The sequence below is a fragment of the Vitis riparia genome, chromosome 8 (genome assembly GCF_004353265.1).
Source record: "Vitis riparia cultivar Riparia Gloire de Montpellier isolate 1030 chromosome 8, EGFV_Vit.rip_1.0, whole genome shotgun sequence".
NCBI lineage: Eukaryota > Viridiplantae > Streptophyta > Magnoliopsida > Vitales > Vitaceae > Vitis > Vitis riparia.
This window is the reverse complement of record NC_048438.1, coordinates 19,667,385-19,680,326: the sequence shown is the minus strand read 5'-3', so window position 1 is coordinate 19,680,326 and position 12,942 is coordinate 19,667,385. Positions and strand designations below refer to the sequence as shown.

Here is a 12,942-nt window from a genome sequence, read left to right as displayed (position 1 = left end):
GGGAAATTGAATCATTCGACTATGGAGTAATAAATGAAAGGCATTACACATTCTTTTCAATTCCAAGAGTCATTGCAAAAGACAAGACCCTTCTGGACCACCATTCTCCAAACATCTCCTCTCCAGTTATTCCTACCTGCAACCAGTCTAACCCTCCCAAGGGCCTATACTATAGTGAAATGCTTACCTCAAGTTTTCCTTCAAGATTATTCTTTACCATTTGCACCCACTGGTAGCAGTGGGATAATCCCTAGTATTTACATGCCACCAATACTTCTAGACTTCCAGATATTCTTCCCTCTTCATCTTGTGATTTGGTTTGCACTGGTAAAAATAATATAAATAATAATGCAATGACGGGAGAACAACAAAATTAACACTAACACTACCTCGGTTTTACCCAAATCCATCATTCTGCATACATATCAGGAAAAGTACAACATTATACAACATCTCTAGGAAAAACTGCACAAAAATACATCACCAGACACACCTGTAGGTAACATGTGACCCAGTAATTTCGCCATTATAAATAACTTTCACAACTTGTCCCTTCTCAAGTCCATAATAGCGTGCAATTGCATCTTGCTGTAACATCCTAGGAAGCTGGAGAAAACGGAAAAGAAAATAAATAATAACTAACATAGTGCAATTAAGCTGGAATAAGAAGAATTTGATAAATAAAATGTAGCAGCATAAAATATATTACACCTATTCATCTCATTTATGCTCCTTTCTGACTAACCATATGGAGCTCAAAACAGAACAAAAAAAAAAAAAAGGAAGAAAGATAACAATCATGGCACCTCATGTCGAATACAATTCCACATTGTTGTATGTTATATGATTGGCACTAGAAAAATGTAACGTGGTTAGACATCACTAAACAAGTGATCATCAACTTGCAGGATTTAGTTCATTTCATTTTAATTGGTTCTTTAGTTCTTTTTGTATATCAAATCCTTTAAACCTTATGATACAACATATTTCTTAGACATCCACCAACCAATTTTGCTACAGGTGGCTTGCACCATTCAAATCCAGTCACATCAAAGATGCATTTCCACGAGTTATTCACTAGTCTAATAATGCAAAATATTGGTAATATTAGACTCTAGGTCAAGTTGAAGACTATCCATATTAATAAAAAAAAATTGCCTCAGTTGGTCTTCAAATAGTGTTGGACAATCAGAGATCTGTATTTATATCCATATACATCCCATGTATAAAAAACAAAGGTTCTATGGAATATAAGAGACCACAATTCTACCAGCGCCAAAATGAAGAAAGCAATGGACAATCTTTTTTCCAGATACTTGCTTCCTCTTAACTTTTGTTAAGTTTGAAGACAAACCTGTTTCTCATTCAAGCTGTACTTCTTTAACAGCTTATTTTTCTCTTGATCAGTCAGAACTCGATGCTTTGGCTTTAATACGTGTTTTGTAATGTTAACAAGCAAGTCCGTAATCTGAAGACAGATCACAGCACAATAAAGTGTTAGAAGCATGACATGACAATCCTTTTAGTTGCATTCAATTATGAAAACAGGCTGAAATTCTTTCATATTAGATTAAACATATGCATATTTGTGGGTATCTCAAATCCAATATTAGAGGCAAAAATATAACATGAATATTGGATTGAGAATAAAATAATTTATAAAACAAGAAAAGCATTTACCAAATCCTCATTATCAGAGAAAGAAGTAGAGATGCAGTTGGATATGACATTTTACTTATGCAACTCTACTTGCATAATATAAAATCAACAGATATGGATAAAACTGCATAATATAAAATCAACAGATATGGATAGTCAACCTCGTCTGAGAGTGTTGTATCTCTAAAGAAAAAAAAAAGTCCCTCCCCATTGAATTGCAGTAAACATCCAAGATTCAAGATTATTTCATGAACTGTCTAATGACAAGAATGACAATTTATCGCTATATATCTTCCACACCACAAAGCTGAATGGTTTCGGTAAAGCAGATTCATTGTCTTCTCAATTTCTAAGGATGATAACATCACTATAAAATTTATCTTTAAGCACAACCAAGAGTGACTTCCACCTTGATACTCCTCTAACAACACAAAAGCTATCTGAGTTGTATGTTTTTCCTCAAAGCTAAAACAACTGATGCATCTGGAATAAAACTCTGCCTCTTATAATACTCAAAGGATATATAAGTTTCTTGCCCTGTTGGCCTTGACCAGTTACATAGTCCAATAATGCATGTTACTTGATCCTTTTAGTAAGAGTGATGTTCTTGCTCGGATGGTAGAATTTATATGGATATTCATGCAGTAAAAGGTTTGAATCTCTTAAACTATAAAACCTTTGAAATAATATGCCAACATGTCATCTCAGTGATGGATTGACAGCACTGGATATAATGCAGGACAAGACATATCAATAATAGCATCTTTCAGAATTCTTCTATGTTGCTAACCGATGAATCACTATCAGAGGGCAAACCTACAAACCAAGCATTTTGCAAGTCAATAAGAAAGAAGAGGAGGGCATGCATTTCAAACTTCACAAGAGAACATCCAAACTCACTTGGAACTTCTCAACTTGAAATGAAAAGAGATCCACGGCTTTGAGAGCTTGGCTTGTGATATGATTTTGCAATACCAGAATCAACTTACTTAAGCTGTCCTTGTTAACAATCTGAGTAGCAATGCTTCTTATTGCATTTACTTTCACTACATCAGGACCGCAGAAAATAACTAGAATCTGCAATTAAAATGATGAATAACTCATCAACTACATTTAGCAATCGATTGTCCTAAAAGTTTAACCTGTTAAAAAATGAATCCACAGTTCATTTCAACACTCAGATGATGATACAAAGAGATGAAAAACAGATTAAAACTGAAGAGAAATATCATGTTAAACAACACTTATTCCGACAACTTAAACCGTTGATCAATGAGCCACTAATGCACATCAAAGGTACTAACAATTAACAAATTACACCTATTACCAAGATTATTCAGGATTAAAGAAATCGGCTCAACTACTAACGAAGTAGTAGCAACGAAAATTATTGCTAAAAAAATAAGCTCTGTGCTTCGTTTGGTTACCAGGAAAACTAATAACAAGAAACAAAGGATTGAAATTTATTATTATTATTATTATCAGAAAAGAGGACATGCAATTGCGATACCTTCTTGGAGGGATCGGATCGGAGAGAAGCGGAAATGCGAAGACGATCAGGATCGGGTTTTTGACTGTAGAAGGATCGGAAATCTTGAAGAGAGATATCAATGTCTAAGGCAGGAATAGAGTAGCCTCTGTCCCTCAACATCTCCAGAAGAGTTCTACGAGCCAGGTAGTATCTGTGACTCTCGATGCTACCTTCATCCACGAAGCTGCTCAGACATCTCTTCACCTCAAAATCTCCGTTGAGATCCCCATCGAACCACCCACCTCCATCCATTGAAACCCTAGAGAAAATGAGTGAGTGAATAACTGACTGAGTCACTCAGCGAGTGATGGTGTCTGACCATAAAAGGAAAGGAAAGTCCCACCTGATGATCACGAGGGCCCTGAGACAGGACAGTAACCGTGTTGAGGAGTTGAGAGAATGGTGTCGTCGGATATATAGGAAAGCTGCTCCAGGGTTAGGAGTTTATGTAAAAAATTACTTTGCTGGGGTTAGAAAAACAACTGCCATCTTATGAGTTATGATCCAGTAGACAAAAATAGTTCTCCAAATCTATTGTCTTTCAGTCACGCACCTGAGCTGCCACGTCATTTTAACTTCTTTTTTTCTAGCAAAAAAAATATATATATTTAATTGGTTTACTTCTTAAACTCCTTTCAGTCGCAGCTTATCATTCTGTAGTTTCCAAAAACTACTTAAAACGGTGATGATGAGTAATAAAAACAGTCATTTGAGGACTCAAAATCCACTACTCAAAACTCAATTTGTAAAGGATGGTTTTACTGAGTCCGGGTCCACGAGATTAACTCATCTCATGCAATCAATCTTTAATTCATAGATTCTTCGAGTATTTGAATCACGGTAGACCTTTCAACACAAACACAGAGGATCACAAATTCAAATCAACAGTGGAATTCTCTCAATTTAATGTAAGACCCTAAATTGCTCAATTCAAACCCTATAGATTCTCTCAAATTACGATGAGCGTGATCTCAATGAAAAATGGTAGAAAATTGTTAAATCCAAGGAGATTAACCCAGTTTGTAGGCTCCCAATTTCACTACTGCCCGTGGACGAAATTAGCGAGTTAACTCAGCGAAGCCGTGGGTGCATCTGTCGCTTTCTGGGAAATGGGGCTGAATGCTTTGGAACCCGATGAAGCCTTGCCCGGTTGCTCCTCCCTCGATTCATGGTGCTGACCTGCTTGCTGGGTGATTGAAAGTTGACCATGTCCCATGGTGTCTCCATGGGAGCCATTCTCGTTTCTCACTTTATCTATCGACAACTTCTGGACCGTTCAACATCTAAGGATTCTTCTGTAATATGATGGCCATTGAGGCGTAAATCTCTTGGGTAATTTAAATGTATTATCCTTTTAAATAATTATACAAAATGGACTTGCTTCAAAAAAAAAAATTGTTTGTAATAAGAATTTAATTTCACCACATCATTAAAAAAGGACACAACCTTGTGGAAAAAATAAGTTATTTTTCAAAAAAAAAGGATAATGACTGGAAGTGGTCTCAATCAAGGCAATAAGTATTCACCCATTTAATTTTATCAATGTTATCAAGTAAAACTTTGACATTCTAGAGGAAAGATGAATTTATAAAGAAGATTCTTGTACTGGGAGCTTGTTAGGGCAATGGCCCAAGCCTATAGCAAGAAAACAAACATCACCTTGGAGTACTTAATCAGCAGCATTGAGTGGCCACGAAGAAAAGCAATGCATTTTACATATAGATAGAAGTACGTCAGATGGTCAGAAAAATAAATGAAAATAAAATATACTACAAAACCATACAAATATGCAAACTTGTGTGATCTGACAAGCCCTTCCAAGTCTCTGGCACACTGGAGGTGCCTGAAGAAGCAGGGAACAACAAAAGAGGAGTCAACCGAGTTGGCAGGTAACTATGGGGTTGGGGTTGGGGTTGGGGGTGGGTTCAGTGTACAGGTGAAAATTATTTGAAGTTGACATTTGCTCTTACAAACTGGAAAGTGGAATTGAAAAATGAAGCCTCCAATCCATTGCAAATCAAAACAACTCAACCTAAGGATCAATTTGAAAATCCGGAAGCAATGACTATTTAATTTTGTTGTAAGCTATATCTAGCATGCATAGACTCTCATTAAGCCTTTAGCTTCAATTCAGGTGACAAACATGAACGAGAACACCTTTTATGGCGCAGCCATATGAGCAAGCGGAATCAAGTTGTCCAACTTGCCCAACTCAATTTATTTATTTATTTTAAATATATTTTTAATAGGCCCAACTGATTGTCTACATATAGCTGAAATCACATGTTCCCCTACCCAATACCTACCAAGAAAGGAGTGAATCCATAAGAAACAAATTTTATGCACACCTAATATTCATATCTAGGGTCGGCATAAAAAATACTTAGCTTCTACCTTCATCTAACTTCTACCACGGAAATGAACCTCTCGACAATACAAAAACCTAAGCTTCTGTCCATATTTTATACAACGAAAGGCCAGACAAATTTAGACCCCAGAAAAAGTACAAATTTGCAGCGTCCAAAATGATGTCTGCCTGCCCCGATTTGTAATATGCATCCAAAAGGTCCATGCCAAAAAATAAATAAATTAAAAAATCCATATAGTAACAAGGTTAAAACCCTCGTGCACCATAGAGATATTCTTCAGGGAAATAATAATAGCACGCCTTCTTGACTCAGTCCTAATTTCTGTGTCTCAATCATTTAGGATAATGTTTGTGTGATCCGCACCCACCCATATCAATTATGCAAATGCTTCCATATAAATAGAGCTGTAGTCCATTATCACTTTCCATTATGGGGCCCAATGATTGATCCAATGGTAAATGGAAAAATAATGGAGTATAAAGGTTGTGATTTTCATGGCATTAAATTCTTAACATGACAACCTGAGCATATCTGTTTTACACTGGTCTAAACGTTTGCAAGGGAATCCTTGACATCCCCATCAAAGTCTTCTTCACATAGTGAGTTCATCACTAATTTCTTCACTACTTGGTAATTCCTCATGCATCATTGTCATATTGTTTTCATAGTGCTGGTGCATTCTCAACTTGAACATCAAAAGACAACAATGTATAGCTGTTCTGCATGCACCCACACACATAGAGCCAAAACTTTTCCTAGGTTATTGTCGTTTGCCTATGTACAAGTAAATTTCGGAAACATAAATATATTTGCGACTACCAAACAGAACAGCAGAACAGAGTTTCATGTATAGTTAGTAGCGCATTAAAATTAAATTCAGAGAGAAGCAATTTGGAAGTAACATGGACAGGTAAATTACCATATGGTTGTAACATGGACAGGTAAATTACCATATGGGTGTAACATGGACCTATCGAATCTAAAATCGGATTCCCCTACACAAGAAGGGAAAAGAAAAAGAGTTCATTAAAAGCAATCAACACGATGAACCATGTAAACAGAGTTCATCTTTAATGTTTCCCAAAGCAACACGTAACTTCAATATGTTTAACAGAGAGACAGCTTGCATTCCCAAGAAGATGCAGAAACAATTGAACAGATCTAAAATAAGTATCTGTTTCACAAACCCTTCTGCAAAAGAGTGAACGATCATATAATTTTTTAATTTTTACTTTTTTATTTCTTAATGCTGTTCAAAGGGACAATGAACAAGAATACCCAACTGCTAAAAGCAAAATAGAAATATCAAAAGAAACAAAGTTTCATACAAAACCCTAAACAAACAGAGATTCATAGCACTGATGATAGCATATCTCAGAAATTCATGGCAAATACCAAAATATGCATGTCACTGGTGGCCTCAGCATTCATGAGCAGCAGCCGGGGCACCGAATCAACCCATTCTCATTGCATTCTGGGCACCTTCTCTGCTGTCCATCTTCTTCCTCAAAAATCTTTCTACTGCCATTACAATTTGGGCATGGTACAAATCTAGCATCCCCACAACTCTCACAAACAAACCCAGTCTCTCTAACTGGAAATCCTTCCAAATACTTCCCCAATTCTCCAACCTCATTAAGTTGCTTAATCTCTTCTGCTCCCCCGATGTGCTTCCCTCGAATAAACACCTGTGGCAAACTCACCGCTTTGCCTCCAAATACATTTTGCAATTCTTTTCTATAGTTGGAGTCCATTGAAATGTCTCTCTCATCAACCATAACCCTGAAGCCCCGTAGGATCATTCGAACGGCACAACAATCTTCATACGTCTTTCTAATTCCTCTCAGACTAGTGAAATACAACACAACTCTGTCTTCTGCGCCTGGTAGATGGAACCGAATATTTGACAATGAAGAATTCAAAGGACTAGACCCCAAAGACCTGATGGGTTTGAGATGATTATACCCCAATTGCCTTGAAGACAGTGCCCGCCTATAACTCGAAACCACATTTGAGTCCATTTTCGCTAGCAACGATTCCTCAGATAAATGCTTCCACAACGGCTTCGAGGTCGTATCCTCCACTAAATCTTGAAACTCCACTACTTCAAATGAATCACACAGCTTCTTCACAGACCCATTACAATCTGAGTACCGATGAGAAACGGGCTTTTTCGGGGAGACGATTACATGACTGTAGATTGATGAATCGGAATCCAAATCGAAGTCGTCAAGGCCGTCCATGAGTTCCCACGTGTTGATGACAGAGTCTGGAGACGAAAACTCTATTGAGTCTCCTAGGGTTTTGCTGTGGGCCGGTGGCGGGGACCGGACGGAACAATCCTGGCCGTTTAACTTAGGGTTTGGGTCCGTGAGGACAAGAGAACCATAGGTGGTGGAAGTGAGAGAGACAAGGTGGTGAGTATCACCTTTCTTGAGAGGCGGGTGATGCACTAGAGGAGTTGGAAGAGAAAGGGTTCTTGAAATTGGCGCTGAAGACTGCAAGGAAGAAGAAGAAGACGAAGAAGAACCTTGTGAAGAAGAAGAAAACGAAGCTTCTTCTGAGGGTCTGGGCAAAAGGGTATTGGGTCTTGAAGCAGAGCAACCCATGAATGAAGGGATGAACAAGGAAAGAAAGCAATGATGCTTCTCCCCCTTTTTCTTTCTTTCTCTCTACTAAGAGAATCTCTTCTACTTTTTCTCTCTCTATCCTGCTTTTTTTCCTTCCCTACCACCACTCTTTCTCTCCTAGGCTTTTTGAGGATTTTCTGAGCGTAGAGAGAGAATGTGATGTATCGTGTTGGTGGGAAGATGCTTTCAGAAGTGTTGGGAGAGATGACGAAATCAATGCACTGTGGAAAGAGAGGCGGTTGTTTGAATTGATTACCAATTCTTCAAATACTCCCTATATTTTTTTTTTCTCCTTTGAATTTTGTTTTTTTCAATTAAGGCCTTTTCTTATCCACTCGCAAGACTGGATACATCACACATGATAATGAGAATCTCAGGCTAAAATATCGGAAAAAAAAATATTTCAAAATATTCTTGATCATGACATACCAAGTGAATTAAAGACGAAAAAAGTTGCTCTTTTTGTATCAGAACTCAGAAGTCAGAACCGAACATTTTTTAATGACTATCTGAAATTAGAGACTATTCATGCATGAAAAAATTATCTATAAATAAGACTATAAATACTGCAATCATGCTCATTTACTTCCAAACCGCTTAAACCGGTAATTTTGATGTGGTGGTGCCACTCTTCATTTCAATTACTGCTTTCATAATTAGTTGCCAGGATTTGGTTTGACAGAGCAGATGCACCCAAATCGAGGCTTTTTGCCATTTTCTGATTTTTCCCTCTAATGTTCATTTTGCTGGTTGGAGATGCTACAAAAGAACCCTATTTAATTTGGACTTGGTTGGAACAGTTTTCTTGTGTGTTAATCAAAGTGTTGGACGTCCCACTTAAAATTCTTATAAAACAAAAAAAATAATAATAATAAAATAAAATGAAATGATGACTGGATTTGGATGATCTGAACCACCCTCCTACTAGGCTACTAGTTTTCCTAACAATTCCAAAAATAAAAACATCAGGACAGACCAGATGAGAAAGAGAATGGTGCAAGGTGAGTCCCATGGCCATGTGTTTGCTGTAAAGTAGGTTGAAAGCATTCACATGAATTAATCTATCCAAACTATTATTGGTTAAGGTTGGTTCTAGAAAAATGTACAAAATAAAAAATAAATTTAAAATTAATAAATTATTTTTATATGTATTTTTAAACTCAATCCACTTAATTTTTTTTATTATATAAAGATTAAATAATTTTAAAATATATAAAATTTTAACTAATTTTAATTATATTTATTATTTTTTTTAAATTTATATTAAAATCAAACATAAGAAAATCATTTTCTTTTACTTATACTTCCGGGAATCAAACATAACCTTAGAGCATATCTCCATTCAATGTGTCTTGTATAATGGTATAACAACAATAACTAGTGAAATAATGTCCCTCTTTTTAGTATCTTTAAGCAGATATTTCGTAATTAAGAATAGGAAGAATCTCATGGATGAGAAGGTAAATGATTGATTCGGTACTCAAAATTGTGTTGCTATAGAGTAGTATCCTTACAGAAAACACCTACCCTTTCTATTATTTCCTCTATTACCACGGTCCACGGCAATTTATCTTCCAAGAAATCAGGGTACTAATTTTTGACTGGATATCAAATTCCATATAACTATTGATTATAATTTGTCTCGATGATTAAAGTATGAGCAAAGGTAGAGCCAATGGGCCGATCTGAGATTTGGGTATATTTGTAGAGTGGGAGTTGATCTGGAATCATCAACACAACCATGATTCAAAGCAACAAAGCATAATGTGTCATACCAGAAAAATATAAAAAGCAGGCATCATCTGTACCCTAACCAGCAGATTGAAATGGACGTATGATAAATGAAGGACCACATGGGCACCATCTTGGCCATGCTTCACCCAGACCGACCTCAATGTCTTGCTAAGAAGTGGGGCTGTTCCAGTAAGGTCATTGTTGTTCCCGCCCAATTATTGTTCCCTTTTCACAAGGGAAAAGGATATCTCTACAACGCCCACGTGGACCTGCTTCGGTTCACAATCACTCCTTTTGATGACCAATACCTCGAAACTATTGGCCTTTTCACAAGAGACGGTTAAAAAAAGGTCGTGTCCAAAGAATGAAAACAAATATTGCCGAGGATGAGTTCGACTTCCTAACTTACAACATGTAAGACACTGTATAGCATAGAGAGAGCTGGTACTAAATTGCTTATCTTCTTTGGATAATTAGATGCATCGAGTATATAGATTGAACCTCTATCAGGGATCATCATTAATTTAGTGCCGCATTTTGGATTAATATAAAAAACCACCAACATCACATCACTCTGTTGCATAATCTTCAATGCTGAATGCCACTCTAGAATATACCATCAACTTCTCAAGTTTGGAACTTCATTATGTTAATGAGAAATCCTCATCCGATATAAAATCATTATTCGGTTCGTACCCAGCCTTCTTCATCTTTGAATGAAGATCGCGGAGTAAAGAATAAATAAGCTTAGATCGTGAATGAGACTTATCGCCAACTACAAATACATGAACCCTGTTGCCAACTTCAATCCAGCTGCAGCCAGGCTGCTTCTTCAAACCCTTGTCCTTCATCTTCAACCTCACTCTTGCAGCTTCTCTCCATTTCCCAGTTGATGCATATATGTTTGAGAGCAGCAAATAAGTGCCTGCATTCTCTGGCTCCACCTCTAAAAGCTTCTTTGCAGCCTGTTTCCCTATCTTCACATTTGCATGAACATTACATCCGGCAAGAAGAGCGCCCCAGACACGTGCTGATGGCTTGGTCTCAAGCCGCTCAATGAAACCAAAAGCCTCCTTGAGCCTCCCTGCCCGACCACATAGATCAACCAAACATGCATAGTGATCTTCTCTTACTGGTATGGACCTATCTTTCACAAGCTCATCAAAGTACTTTAGCCCCTCCTCCACCAAGCCAGCATGGCTGCACGCAGAGAGCAACCCCACATAGGTGACATCATCAGGTTTGAACCCGGATTTTCGCATTTCTTTGAAAAAGTTGATAGCTTCCTTACCATATCCATGATGGGCATAAGCTGCAATTATACCATTCCAAGAAACCAAATCCCTCTGGCTAGTCATCCCATCATCAAACATCTTCCTAGCAGTCCCCAACTCTCCACATTTTGAATACATGTTTATGAGCGCCGATACCACAAATGTGCTATCTTGATAGACAGTTTTACTTATTATCTGATGAACCTGTTGTCCCTCACCAAGACCAGCTAAGTTACTACAAGCACCCAAAACACTCACAAAAGTTCCTTGATTAGGCTTTGCCCCATTCGTTGACAGCATCCTTGAAAATATTTTTAAGGCTTCTTCACTCTCTCCTTCTTGGACACAGCCAGTGATCATAGTAGTCCAAGAGATGACATTTTTTTTAGGCATTTCATTGAACAACTTCCTTGCTCTCCTTAGATCCCCATTCTGAATAAGACCTGTGATCATTGTATTCCATGAAGGAAGATCCCTCTCGGGCATCCTCTCAAACAAATCAAGAGCTTCATCCAATCTCAAGTTCTGGGCATAACCTGTAATCATCGCATTCCATGAAACCACATTGCGCTCTGGCATTCTGTCAAAAAGCAGCCTAGCTTCATCGATCCTCCCATTTTTTGACAACCCAGCAATCATGGCAGTCCAAGAAATCACGTCCCTTTCAGGCATCCGATCAAAGAGCCTCCGTGCCTCCTCAATTCTCCCACACTGAGCCAGCATAGACATAACCGTGTTCCAAGAAACCACATTCCTCTCCGGCATTTCCTCAAAAAGGTACATAGCCGAATCAATTCGACCATTTTGGGCATACCCATCAATCATAGTGTTCCAAGAAACCACATTCTTGTTAGGCATCTCATTAAACAACTTCTCCGCATCGGAAATCTTATTCGACCTTATATACCCACCAACCATAGCTGTCCAGGTAACCACATTCTTCTTCGCATCGACTCTATCAAACAGCCTCCTCGCTTCTTCAATCATTCCACATTTGATATAACCTGATATCACAGTTGTCCAAGTAATCACATCCGGGACACGCATTTCATCGAACAGTCTTCGTGCTTCCATAATTCGTCCATCTTTGCTGAGGTTGGTGATCATCCAATTACACCGTGCCACATTTCCATCAACCGTGAAATCTTTTCTGGGTATCGAGATTTTGGCAGTTCTGTAATCATTGATGGAGTGGTAAAGATTAAATCCGGGTATCCGCAGAAGCTTGAGATTGATTAGGGCGGGAATAGTGATTTGAACACAAATCAAAAAGGGTATTCTGGTAAAATTGCCAACGTCTGCCACTCGAGAAAGTGCCAACATTTCAGCCTTTGCTTGAAAATCAACTAATCAAAGCTAGGAAAATAATATAAGGACAGGCAACGGTCAAGTATAGCAGAAGGGCCGAAAACGGTGCCGTTTCTTTCCAGGTGCCTTAAAACGATATTGTTTAACAAACTAGGGAGTAGTATCTATGATAGTCGAACTCAGAAAGGTCTAGGGCCTTGGCTTTTTTCCGACTTCAAACTCTCACTCATGTAATTCATGTGATTTCTTTGTCATAATTGCCATCTGTTGTAAGGGCACAAGTAATAATCAATCATAAAATGATTTCATTTGTTTGTTTGTATTTTCATATAGATCACATTTAATAGCTTACCATGGAAGTTTGATATGCTCCGACTTTGGTACCTGTCATGATCTTATAATATTTATAATAAATAAAAATAAGGGTCACACTAATT

General features: G+C 37.7%; 3 protein-coding genes across 3 annotated transcripts; all 3 read right to left on the bottom strand.

Moving 5' to 3' along the window:
• Positions 1 to 339: 339 nt before the first annotated feature.
• On the bottom strand, positions 340 to 3,643 carry LOC117920462 (DNA-directed RNA polymerase V subunit 5A). Its single transcript, XM_034838010.1, has 5 exons — positions 3,534 to 3,643; positions 3,170 to 3,449; positions 2,560 to 2,736; positions 1,355 to 1,468; positions 340 to 606 (listed from the first exon to the last, which is right to left on the bottom strand). Exons 2-5 carry the CDS (start codon positions 3,440 to 3,442, stop codon positions 481 to 483), a joined length of 690 nt encoding a protein of 229 aa, XP_034693901.1. The 5' UTR covers positions 3,443 to 3,449; positions 3,534 to 3,643; the 3' UTR covers positions 340 to 480.
• A 3,018-nt stretch (positions 3,644 to 6,661) lies between these two features.
• LOC117921299 (uncharacterized protein At3g28850) lies at positions 6,662 to 8,432 on the bottom strand. The gene has a single exon (XM_034839156.1). It carries the CDS (start codon positions 8,166 to 8,168, stop codon positions 6,987 to 6,989), a length of 1,182 nt encoding a protein of 393 aa, XP_034695047.1. The 5' UTR covers positions 8,169 to 8,432; the 3' UTR covers positions 6,662 to 6,986.
• Positions 8,433 to 10,537: 2,105 nt separating this feature from the next.
• On the bottom strand, positions 10,538 to 12,938 carry LOC117920279 (pentatricopeptide repeat-containing protein At2g35030, mitochondrial). The gene is made up of 2 exons (XM_034837712.1): positions 12,858 to 12,938; positions 10,538 to 12,769 (listed from the first exon to the last, which is right to left on the bottom strand). The coding sequence occupies exon 2, from the start codon at positions 12,518 to 12,520 to the stop codon at positions 10,568 to 10,570; it is 1,953 nt and encodes a 650-aa protein (XP_034693603.1). The 5' UTR covers positions 12,521 to 12,769; positions 12,858 to 12,938; the 3' UTR covers positions 10,538 to 10,567.
• Between the last annotated feature and the right edge of the window lie 4 nt (positions 12,939 to 12,942).